This window comes from Pongo pygmaeus, chromosome 2 (genome assembly GCF_028885625.2).
Source record: "Pongo pygmaeus isolate AG05252 chromosome 2, NHGRI_mPonPyg2-v2.0_pri, whole genome shotgun sequence".
Classification (NCBI taxonomy): domain Eukaryota; kingdom Metazoa; phylum Chordata; class Mammalia; order Primates; family Hominidae; genus Pongo; species Pongo pygmaeus.
Window position 1 is genome coordinate 69,421,486 of NC_085930.1, and position 12,052 is coordinate 69,433,537.

General features: G+C 43.0%; 1 protein-coding gene across 1 annotated transcript in view; it reads right to left on the reverse strand.

Annotated features, from left to right (window-relative positions):
* LMCD1 (LIM and cysteine rich domains 1) overlaps positions 1-11,255 on the reverse strand; it is a 66,676-nt gene extending 55,421 nt beyond the window's left edge. Inside the window, exon 1 of the mRNA XM_054481575.2 lies at positions 10,867-11,255. Coding sequence (XP_054337550.1) covers positions 10,867-10,908 — 42 coding nt within the window. The 5' untranslated portion in view covers positions 10,909-11,255. The remainder of the gene's footprint in view (positions 1-10,866) is intronic.
* Positions 11,256-12,052: the final 797 nt, after the last annotated feature.

Consider the following 12,052-nt stretch of genomic DNA (forward strand, 5'->3'; position numbering starts at 1 on the left):
CGTGTTTATGGGGAAGTGATTCTACACAACCCAGTTTTTAAGTCTTTCTGAACTTGAAAGGCTATAGTACCTTGAATTCTAATCCTACCTCTCCCACTAACTAGCTCTGTGACCTCAAGCAAGTCATCTGGCTTTGCTGGGTCTGTTTCCTCATCTGTTAAAGAAGGCAGTTGACCTAGAGAATCCCTAAGCCTCTTCCTACCTCTTAAAAGTTAATTTTAATTGCTGAAATACACAGTACAAACATTATTCAAATAAATATAGGATGATTTCCCCTGTGATGGTCCCATTTCTGGGCTGGACTCATGAAAATGTGCAAGGTGGGTGATGATAGCCATTTTAATTAGCTGGGAACCTCATTACAGGGTTGTATCTTCCCCATGGGCTACTGAGGTCTGTTGGCTGTGTAGGAGGACAGATTAGAGGAAACAAAGCTTTTCCATCAAATCTTGCCCTTTCTTCATGTCCTTGCAAACACAGGGATGATCACCATATTGTTATTTTTCAGATAACTGCCAGGGAATCATCTGGGATTTTATTTTTCTCCGTTTAATGTACCATGTACAACTGATAAAAATCAAGGACAATCATCCTAGCAGCACTGAGATATCCAAGCCATGTGTGTTTCATTTCAATGCATCACCTGCTCTAAAATACGGCAAGAAGGAACTCACATTTTCAGACCAAGTTAGAAATTTGAAGTAAGAACTGTGTGAAAGAAATTGTTTTGATGCAAGATTCCAGATCTTGTTAACCAAGTTCCCATACTTCAGAACACTGGTTTGCTTCCTCACAGTTCATCAAAAAGTCCTACTTGAGATTTTTTTTCCTCTTGTTATTAAATGGCTTCAGAGTGAAGCTCAGGGTGCATACACATGCTGTGGTGCTCTGAACGGTGTTTTCATGTTCTACTCACATGTGCCATGTGCTGGATCTCACAGACGTATATGTGTGTGCACACACATGTGTGTTTCTTTCTTTCCATATATATTGCATATCTTTGGTTACCTTTTTTTCCTGCTGTCAAAACACAAACTTGTATCTTCCTGCAAAAATTCAAACTCAACTTGGGGGAGTTTGCTGGAACTCCATTGCAGGGCTTGGGAGAGCCTCAAAAGTCACCACCATGAGAAGTTTTCTACGTGCAGCCTGACAGGCCTTGCTATCCTGCCACCCCAATGGGTTTTGCTTGAGAGTAAGAGGAACAGGTTCTCAGATGAGAAGATAAAAGATGTGCATTTGTGGCTTGATGAATACAGTAGAATGTATTTCTCCACAGTCCAAGATGGGTGATATTCCCCAAGTTGGAAATCAAATAGGATAGAGAATATGGGTGTCAGATTTGGAAGGCGTAAAACTGGACTGTGGCCTGATCCTAACAGCTCATTCATCCTCGTCTTTCAGCCCTCAGCTCAAATGTCCCCTCTTTGGGAAGCCTTTCTTGACCTCCCCAGGTAAGATTAAGTATTTCCTCTTCTGATCTCTCTCAGTCCCACACATGTACCCCGATCAAGGTCTTTAGGCACTGCTATGATTCTTTGATGATTTGATTAGGCTATTCCTTTTCTGAGACCATCAGATTTTAAAATTCCTTTCCTTTTATTTCTTCATTTCCCACCTCAGTCCCCGGCATATAATATTTGTGTAATACAGATTTGGACAAAATAAATTCTTAGAGTTGGCCAAATCAAAGGTGAGTTTAAAAAGTTTAAACAAAGTAATGTTTTTATTCTCTTTACCATTTCACCTTCATTAGCTCTTTTAATGGTGAGGATGCCTTGTGTTTAACACACATTCCTTATATGTCAAGTACTGTGCCAAGAGCTTAGATGATTGTTATGAGTACAGTAACTTTTAGGCCCCTTTTATTGATGAAGAAACTAAGGCTCAGAACTAATATGACTTGTTCGAGGTAATAGGAAATGAGTGGCAGAGTTGGAATTTGAATTGAGTTTGTTTACTCCAAGAGCCTCAGACCTCAATCTACTACAGCTGTATGTGTGTGCATATATGTTTACCTATGCATATATGTGTATATTTGTGTGTGTGTGGGTGTCTGTGTGTGTGGTGTGTAATGCTGCTAATGCCTCAGCTTGATGTGGAAAAAGTCTTTATATTTTTAGGTTCTTTGTCTATCTCACATGAGAATATCTCTTAGGACAATGTCTTAAATGCATAAGATAAAAATACAAAGAAAACCAGTATTACTGAGATAGTATCAATATATAAAAACAAACTTGTGACTTAGTAACAGATGTGCCTTTACTAAGTTAATGAATGTGATCTAGCAGTAGGTATAATTATGGTCATTTCAGTGCAGGGATGAGTATAAATCGTAGGATGAGGATCTATCTCAGCTGTAATGTGATATAAAAATACCTGCTTTCCATTGGTATCAAAGGCATAGGGGCTGCTAAACTTCTAGGGCGTTTGTCTTTATTCATAGTAGAAAGAAATGCTAAATTTCAGTTATAGGTTAGGGATAAAAAATGCAATACTTTTCCTAATTTAAGTTCCCTGACACCCTCAATTCTATCTACAGATCCTAGGTTAAAAGCCTCTCCTCTATTCACTAACAAGATTTCAAAACATCTCTGTCTTATACTTCCTCTAAAATAAGAAGCCCCCAGATGTTGACCTCTCCCCACATTAGTGTCAGATCCTCTTAACAAGGAGACTGGCTGGCTGAGCCAGGGTTGGGGTGGGGAGCACCCGTGTGCCATGGTAGGAGGGGTGGCTCTCCTTCAGGAAGAGAGCAGAGCTGGGATCTACTTTCCCTTCACCTCTTTCAGCCAGCAGATTGCACGGGTCAGTCACCTCAATGATCAGCCTCATGAATCAGTACCTAGAAACGCCACTGAGTCATACAGCCCAAATAGATGCTCTCTTCTAAGGGCAGGTTTCTTATGAGGTCATTAGTCAGCCAAGAGCCCTTCCCCTATGCTCCTGCCCTTTGGTGTCCCTGACATCAGTACTATGAAAAATACAACCTAAATGTTCAGCTGCCTCTGAAAACATATGCTGAGCAAAGACAACTGGTCTACCACCGTATCGCTGTAGGAAGGCTGAGGCACCACTGGCTGCTGGTGGGACCTAAGAGCTGCCAATAGTCTCCCTTGCCTCAGCCTCCTTTTCACTCAGTGCCACTAGTGGTTTCTTCCCAAAGGCCCTGTTTAAAATGTGACAACTGGGAGAACTACCACACTCATTCTACTGTTATACTGTAGGGATGACCAGAGTTGAGATGTGGCTCTGAAGGTGTGTGTCCTGGAAAATCTGAGGGTGGTTGGAAAAGGAAGGAGAGGTATGTGTGTGTGTTGGGGAGGGGAGAGGTCAAGGAACACAAAGACTCACAGAACACTGACATTATTTGGCCTGTCTCCTGCCTTATGAAAAATAAATTCTACCAGACTCAAGTTTACTTGGCAGGGATCAAAGCTTTCCTATTCATTGTCATGTATTCAGCACTTAGCACAGTGGCTGGCACATAACAGATGCTAAATAAATATTTGCTATATAAAGAAATGAGTGACTGTTGCCCTATCTTATAAGCAAGACATTGGAGGGAAAGACCAGTATTGGAGCAGGGGAGGGCTGCTATGGAAAGGGTAGCGACCAAACGCCCAAGACAAATTGTGTCTATTCTCATGATTTGCAATGTGATGTGGCCTGAGTATATTTATGGCTAGATCCAAGTTTAACTACAAAGAGAAGGTCCTGCAGTCTGAGAGCTTAGAAGCCCCATGTGATGTAGGTAAACTGAATTTGGTCTTCCACATTCCAATACTTAATAACCTATGGGATTTTTGCATCATGCTGATGAGAGGGGATACCCATAACAGCAGGAGGAAATGTTTATCAAGGGTATATTACGTATCCAGGCACTTTGTGCGCTTTACCTCATTAAACTATTGTTTAAATGTAAAACTACAGTTAGCTATCTTTCTCAAATGAGGAACCAGAGGTCCAGAGAGGATCAGTAACTTGGCGAAGTTTGCAGACCTGGCAAATTGAAGAGCTGCAGGTCACATCTAGATCTTTGTGCTTGCAAATGTTGTGTGTTTAATGGCTCCTCGAAGTGGCTTCTGGACCTTGTGGCCAAAGCTAAGTTCACAGCCAAAATGTCCACCTGAACTTCTGGGTTTCAAGGTATGAGGTTGACACAAAACTGGGATACTCTAGGGGTGGAAGTGACAGAATACAGCAGACACTCTTTTCTCCTTCATTCATAAAAGATGCTGTGAGTCAATGTATCTTGGTTGTAGCACCACTCATGTAAATGTAAGTTTGTAAATTTCAGATACGCCTTTTCTTATATAAATTTCAGATATGCCATTTTTTTCTTTGTAAATTTCAGATATGCCATTTCTCCCTGTCCCATTTGTGACATGAAGGGGTTGAATGAGCAGATAACAAGATTCTGCTCAGCTCTTTTAGACAATGGCTCATTAGCCTTTGTCTCCAAAGATAAATTTTACAAAGGATTCAATCTTTTTTAAACAGGAGGAGGAGACAAAATCTATACACAAAGCATGTGGATTTGAAACAGTCACCTTGAGTTGGACACTGGCACTTCTTTGTCCTTCAGTAGAGTTACTTGCCAAATGGAGCCTTTGTTTCTTCTCCCTTAGCAATTATATTTCCTTTTAAAGCATGTCCTGGTGGGGGCCCAGGCCATGTTTGGCTTGGTCGTGATTTATATATTATTGGGTAGGCCACGGGCCAGGCTGACCAGACATATAGAAATGCACATGTCAAGGCCAACCTTATCCCCAGGCCAGAGTTTCCTGAAAGCTTTGGGACAAGGTCTCTAGAATTATTTTTAGAGTATTAGGATAATATGTATTATTCTTTAAAAGGGCTCTCTACTAGTGTTTTGCTGGGAGATGTCCATTAGCCTTCTGGAAAACCAGGAGAAATCAAGAAAGTCTTTATTCTATATCTGAGAAATGGCTCTGATTTGGTGTAGGTGACAGTATACTCCTGGTGGTGACCAAGAGATATCAAAGAGATGCAGATGCCTAGCAACATTTTGCAAATCCTGGGAAGCTTCTGAACCAGACTATCAATGAGTTCAGTGGGCTGGAAGAAATTGATCTGTGTATGAAAGTCACAGTAATAATCATAGTCCCTCCTCACCAGATTTCTGCTTTCTATGAACGCCTTCTGTTTCTTGTAGAGTGAAAAGAACTGAAGTTTTGGAGTCAGAGAGGCCTGAGTTTGAGTTCTGAATCTGTCATTACGTGACCTTAGGCAAGTCATTTTAAACTGTTAGTCTTAACTTACTCATGTGTAAAAAAGGACACTAATATTTTTGCATGGTAGTCCTTGAAGCTAAAGAGCTAACACAGAAGAAAATGTCAATCATCTCTGGACCTTTAGAGATGTCTTTCCTTCCTCTCTTTTGCCTAGCCCCAAACTTGCCTGTCCTAACAGAGAACAAGTCTGTTGGGAGGCAAGAATCCAAATAGATAATAAAAGTAAGAACAGACTCCTTTCTCTTTTCTGAGAAAAAAATGTAAAAGGGTTTGCTTCTCATACAAAAGAGCAGATATGAGACAAGGAGTTGATTTGGGAGTTTCACAAAGCACTGTAATTGATTTATCACTTCCGTTTTTGTGAAAACACAATTTCTGCATCAAATATACAGGATTAGATACTAAATTTGTGTTTCAGTCACTAAAGGAGCCTTGGTGGACATAGGAGACTCAACTTCATATGCAACTCTTTCTATAAAAGTTTTATAGAGAGCATTTTCTAGAGCTTTTGCAGATCTATGCTATTGCTATATGTAAACGTCCAACAATGGTTTGGGACACACCAACTGTTCCATGTGGATTTAAGGAAATGTTGTGATCTTGAAGGAGTCCTGCAAAAGTGGCTGGTGGCCCTGCACCTGGTGAGACAGTAGCAGCTGCTGGGCAAATCCTCTTCCTGTTATCAAATGGTAGTGGATATGAGGATATTTCTAAACGAAGGCTCTTCAAGAGCAACAGCTGTCTCTTTGTTTTGGATGTCCTGAAAAGCTGCTCCACAATTCCGCTTTCAGTGGAACGAGGTTTTAAGCCTATTTTGCCATAATCATTTGTTATTTGGGAGATGGTCTGGTGTAAAGGAAAGGTCAGTGGGCTGCAGGCAGAAGGAACCCTGGTTCTCATCCAAATTCTGCCACTTCCTAGGAAAGGTGACCTGTCCAAAGTCACCCAGTGAGTAAACGCCTGCAGTTATTATAATGACTCACGCCCCTGCCAGAAATCTGTTCTTAAAATAAAGATTTAAATGGTGTTGGATGAATGGTTGGGAGATAAGAGCTCTCAAGGTCTGTTACTTATCATGGCAAATCTCCACTTTATGAGACACAAACTATTTTGAATGTGCAAGCTAAAAAGAAAGGACGATTTGCCTTCCTAAAGTCAAATTAAAAACTTCTCCTGGAGCCCTCTCAGCTCTAGTGAGTCGCGAGAGGAACTATTCCCTTACTTCTCTACTCTTTACCTTTTCCTCTTGGGAAGTGGCCTGCGTAAGGGAGGAAGGAAAGACACACACAAAAGCCTGTGTGCAGCCCCTCCTTCCTGGTCCCCAGCCTTTGCCGAATTCAGCCTATTCTTTTTTCATCCTTGTCACCGTTGGTCAGTTAGCATGAAGAGAGGATCAAACCAAGCATCCTCAGAGGGGAATGCCAAAGTCATTTTTCCACTTTCCAACTCGTAGGAGTGTTGGTAAGCTCTGAGCAAATTCCTAGCCTTGGAGCTGAGATGCTTAGATTAAAGCCTGAAGAGAATCTGATGAAGCTCTTTCCTGCCTCCCACTACCACAGTGGCAGATACATTGGTGAAAGTCAACTGTCAGCCCCCAACTCCACATAGTCAGACACACCTGCAGGTTAGGACAAAAATCTGCAATTTACAAAGTAATGGTTTCAGCATCTGTTTTTAGAAAGCCTTTAAAAGGGACTTGGATAATTTATTTCTGTTCTTAAAAAATAAGGCTCTATTATGGCAAAAAAGTTGCTTATACACCTATGGGCATGTCTCCAATGTCTTGGCTATTAACGTCTTTAAGCGACAGTTTAATATGTTTTTAAGATTGAGAGAGCCAACGACAATTCTCGAGGAGCTGTGTTTACATTGGATCAGCTCACCCGGGTGATGTGCCAGTAGCTTGGCACACTGCAGGAAGTGGAGGTGAAAGCAGGAAAGGCTGAGTACAGAGGGAAGGCCTAGCCTGAAGGACAGGAAAGCCAAGAGGGATGTGATGTAGAGAGGCATGGAGAGAGACATCCAGGTGGACCTGGCAATGGACTTAGAAGTACCATCATTTAATGCTCCTTGGGCATTGTGTTGAGGGGTGAGAATTTCTAATTGGATCCCTGTGGAGCCAGCCCACTGGTGACTGCACAGTCAACTATGAACAGGCTCCTAGTTCTCTTTTTTCTAATCCCTTCTAAATTCCTACAGATGGCTCCTTGACAGTCAAGGGGTCTGTATTCTTGCAGAGCCTAATAGGCTTCAGTACATTTTCTCTGCAACTTCTGATAAGGAGCTTGATCCCTCTGGGCCTCAGTCTCCTTATCTAAAAAGTAAGGCGCTCCAAGTCCCCTTCGAAGCCCAACATTATATAACTCCAAAGTGAAATGCTCAATAACTAGCAATCCATGTTCAGAAGGAAAGACTGTTCCATGTAAGCAGATTTTGCATCCGTTGGGTGAGAATGAAGGTAACAGCATTTGGTCATTGTCTTACCTTGTCAAAGCTGAGCAATGGCTTAGGTTCAGCTGAATGAAAGTTGGGTGCTCTTCAGATGGGGCAGTTATAAATAAAAGTGTCCTTCATTCACCAAAGATTCCTTTCAGCATCCATGCACCCACTGAAATGTACCATCACCACCAAGGACTCCCATGGCTAACTTTGAGCGCTCATATGCTGAGCCTTTTGTGTACATCATCTCACTTAATTATCACAGCCACCTTGGGAGGTAGATGCTGTTACTGTTTCTTCAACTTTCAAACGAGGTGAGGATACAGACTCAAAGTTAATTAGCTTGCCCAAGAGCACACAGCTAGTAAGTGGGGGAGCTGGGACTTAAACCAGATCTGAAGCCAAAGCCTGCACTAATAACTTGCATCCTTAATAAACAAGAACAAATCCATAGTCGAGATTGGTTTCACCCAGAAAAATGGCATTTGGCCTTCAAGGCCCTTTGTTACCAAGAAATGTTGGTGATTTCACCATTCTCAGGGAACTGTCTGTGCTAGGAAACCTTCTGTTTCCTAATAGAAAAAAAAAAGATGGTTCAAGAACAGCCAGTGGAAGCATTTTACTTAGAAAGAAAGAGAGAAGTTAGGGAACTTGTAAGCTCTGCCATAATGTATGTATGTGGCCCCTAGTGAGTCTCTTTCCCCAGCCTGTCTGGGGTTGGTTAGATGACCTTTAAGTCTACTCCAGTTTTTAGATTTTATGTTCTCTGCCGAAGATCTTTTTATGACTTTTCAGTTGGTGGGGATTCCCGCCCCAACCCCCTTGGGGGTAGGGAAATGGAAACAGCCTGTATTCCATTTTAAACCATTTCTCATTTTGTAAATAGGCCCCTTGTAGCTCTAAGAGTCTATGAAATTGTTTCAAAATGTCTAAGTGCGATTATGCATCCTGAAGCCAAATGTTATAAACCTCCCCCCTCCCAACTGCTGCAGATTTAAAAAATAAATATGCAGTAAAAGCTTTTCAGCGTGTTGCTGATACCACGTAGTACTTAATCACTTCTGTGACATTCAGTTCAGCAAGGGGAGCTTCTCGGCTCTCTTCCCTCCCCTCCACATTTTGAGTTGAAGGCCTCGGTTAACCTACAAAATGGTGATCTTCCCCCTGATTGTTGCAGTCCCAAGAGGTAAAAAAATATCTGCCCTTTCATCTCTACCCACCACATTCTTTCTCTAAGCCTGTAATTGGATCTAAATGGAAAACAAACCCTTTGGAGGCCAAGGAAGTTGGCACTAGGGGGTGACAAGAAGGAGAACATGTTCCACCTCTAATCAGGATAATCACACTCCCCTATGCAAAGGAAAATAAAAACAAGGCTTCCTCCAAGTGGCAACACAGGACTGCGGTGAGGAGGAGTCGTCTCCATATACCTCATCTCACCTCATACAGTAACTATCAACAAGCTTATATTAAACATACTCAGAATCATTTCACTTTCCAGAGGACAATGGAACTCTGCCACATTTAGCCGTGAACTATTCTGTGTCTGAACTTGGGGAGGCAGTTCAGATACACAAATATCAATGCTACAAGTTAAAAAATAATGCATAAAATGAAGCCTATGCAAACAGTGTGGTCTTAGCTGGACAGATATTCTCATGACTCACTCATAGGTTTTTGAGTCCTGCTGTGTGGCATGGTGTGCTATGTTCGAACAGGGATGAACAAGACAGGTTTGCCCTCAAAGAGTCCAGAAAAATGTATAGAGAAATAAGAGCATTGCATGCATAACTCACTACTAGGTAGCAATTAATAGGTATCTTCTAAGAGTATAAAGTGCTATGGTAATTTCTGTAGGAGGGGAAATGACTTGATTCTGCAAATAGCTTGGCAAATGCAATGAGGCAAGATACATTCCAGAGAAATGCCCAGATTCAATGTGACTTGGTACACACATTTAGAAGGATCCACTGGACTCTGTGACAGGGTCTAGGCAGATTGTCTACAGAGGAGCACAGCTATAAATTAGACAGTGAATGCTGTGCCTCTAAGTGGCTGTTTGTGTCTTTACTTTGATTCTCACAGTCTTTTTTTTCCCCCCTCTCATTCTACCCTGAAGGTTAATGGCAGATGTTTAAGGAAGACTTTGCCCTGCAAGACTAAATCCTGTGAAATCAGAGTTTAACAATTACTGCTTTGGGAAATTAACTCACAGTGTCAATATCCCTGCTACCACGGCCATGAGGGAGGTTAGGCCTATCATCCCCACATCAGAGACAAGGAAACTGAGGCTCAGAAAAGTGACTTGGTGAATAATGTGCAGTTAAAAAGTGGCAGGGACTGAGTCTGGATGCCTAGGGCTTGCCTTACAGTCAGCTGCCAGTTAGAACCAACTCTCTGTGACCCCGGGCCTCAGTTTCCTGATCTGTAAAGCATAGGTTGTCTCTCTGTTCCCTTCCCGTTCACATGTTCTCTAAGTCTCCAGCCTGTGCCTTCTCCTAGCTGCATTCAGGTAAGCAACAAATGGTATTGGAGCTATAGGCACAGCCGCAGGCTCCTGTGCAGGAGTTTACCTGTGACCTTCTGGGCTCCGGGCCAGCCCTTCTTGAAAGGGAAACGTGCAGACCCTGGGGACAGAAATCAGTTCCCTTATGCTGGAACTGCTGCCACTGCCAACATCACCAACTAAAGAAACCGTGTGTGTGTGTGTGTGTGTGTGTGTGTGTGTGTGTGTATTGGGGGAAACACACAAAACACTGGGATAATAGCAAAAGGGAAACTGTGAGTAAATATTACATGCTCTCAACCCTTACTTCAGCCACCTGAGGACAGGGAGTGACGAAGCGAGGGGTTTTTCCTTTACAGACCATAAGATTTTATATATATATAATATATTATATATATTATATATATATAAAAAACCTTAATTAAATTTTAACTAGCATCACCAAAGACATAAGACCCTTTGCAAATATTTTACACAACATTGGGTTTGGGGTGTGTGTGCCTGTTAGCTCAAACATGTATTCCCAACTATTTGTTTTCTATGCAGTTTTGGAATTTAAAGAGTTCCCTTCTCATTACCTTTTGGGAAGTTTCCGCGAACAGATGGCAAGGGGAAACAAGAAAAAGTAAGAATCTGGGTAAATACAAACAGCTTTCCACTCACCTTTTTAACTCCTGGGTTGAGGTCCTTAGCCACCTTTGCCATCCTCTTCTAGGGTGGTGGAACAGCGCCTGGCTTCTCAGGCAGAGGCGCGAGGGCGCGCAGCGGGGACAGCGGCGGCTGAATGGCCAAGTTCGCGGGCCTGGGAGGGAGCTCTGCGTGCAGCTAGGCGCAGCTGGGCCGCTTTAATTGGAGAGCGGGACTCCCTCTAAAACCTCGCCAGCCACTCCGCGCCGGCGCTCGCGCGAGGACAGCCAATCCCAGCGCGAGGCTGTCCCCCTCCCTCCGGGAGGTCTCTACACTGTGGCAGCGAGCGGAGCTGAGCGCCGGCTGCCCTGACGTCAGCATGGCCGCGGCCCCTGACTGCCCAGCTCGCTTCTATCCCTCGAGCGGCAGGAATCCGTCCCCACGCCCTTTTCCTTTAAAGGGCAACGGGCCGAAGGTGGGGGGGGCGGCGCGGCTCCCGCGATCCATTCAGGTCAAAAGGGAGAGTGATCAAACAGGAGAGCCGAGGTATTTTTAGTGAGCTGGATCCAGAAATAAATGCTGAGCTGTGCTCCCCTTCCCACCCTTTCTGCCTGGTCGTAGGGGGCGCGGGGAGGGCCGCGGGAGGAGGTGTTTTGCAGGAGCTGGCTAACTTTTCCCAAACCTGGGCGAGTTCTCCAATATCCAGAGAGGAGAAAAGACTCCAGCGAGTTATGATTTTTTTAAACTTAACGTTTGTAAAGTATTAAACTGCTTCCTTATAACTTGCTTTAACATAAATCCTTCCTATTCCACGAGCAAGAAATCACTGTCCTGATCTTAGAGATGCTCCTATGGACATACTGTCTTGTTGTATGCTCATATTATCTCAGATATTATTATTATTATGACTGCAAGACGATAGATGAGGAAATAATCAGAGAGAATAACTGGTCCACAGCTGAATTATTGAGCAAGGCTTTAACCTGAGAGACTGAGAGTAATAGAGAGAGAGCTTATGGGGGCGTGGCGGGGGTGGGGGCGGGCACAGGATTGTAAACTATAAACTAGGAAGTTAGTAATTTTTAGATAAATGGGGTCATGCAGGCCTGGACAAACAAGATTCCATCTGAGTTCACAAATTCATGGAATGTGGAGTCCTTGCAACACATAACATAATTACTCTTATAAGACAGAATTGGCCAGGTTCCTCTCTCTGCCATGT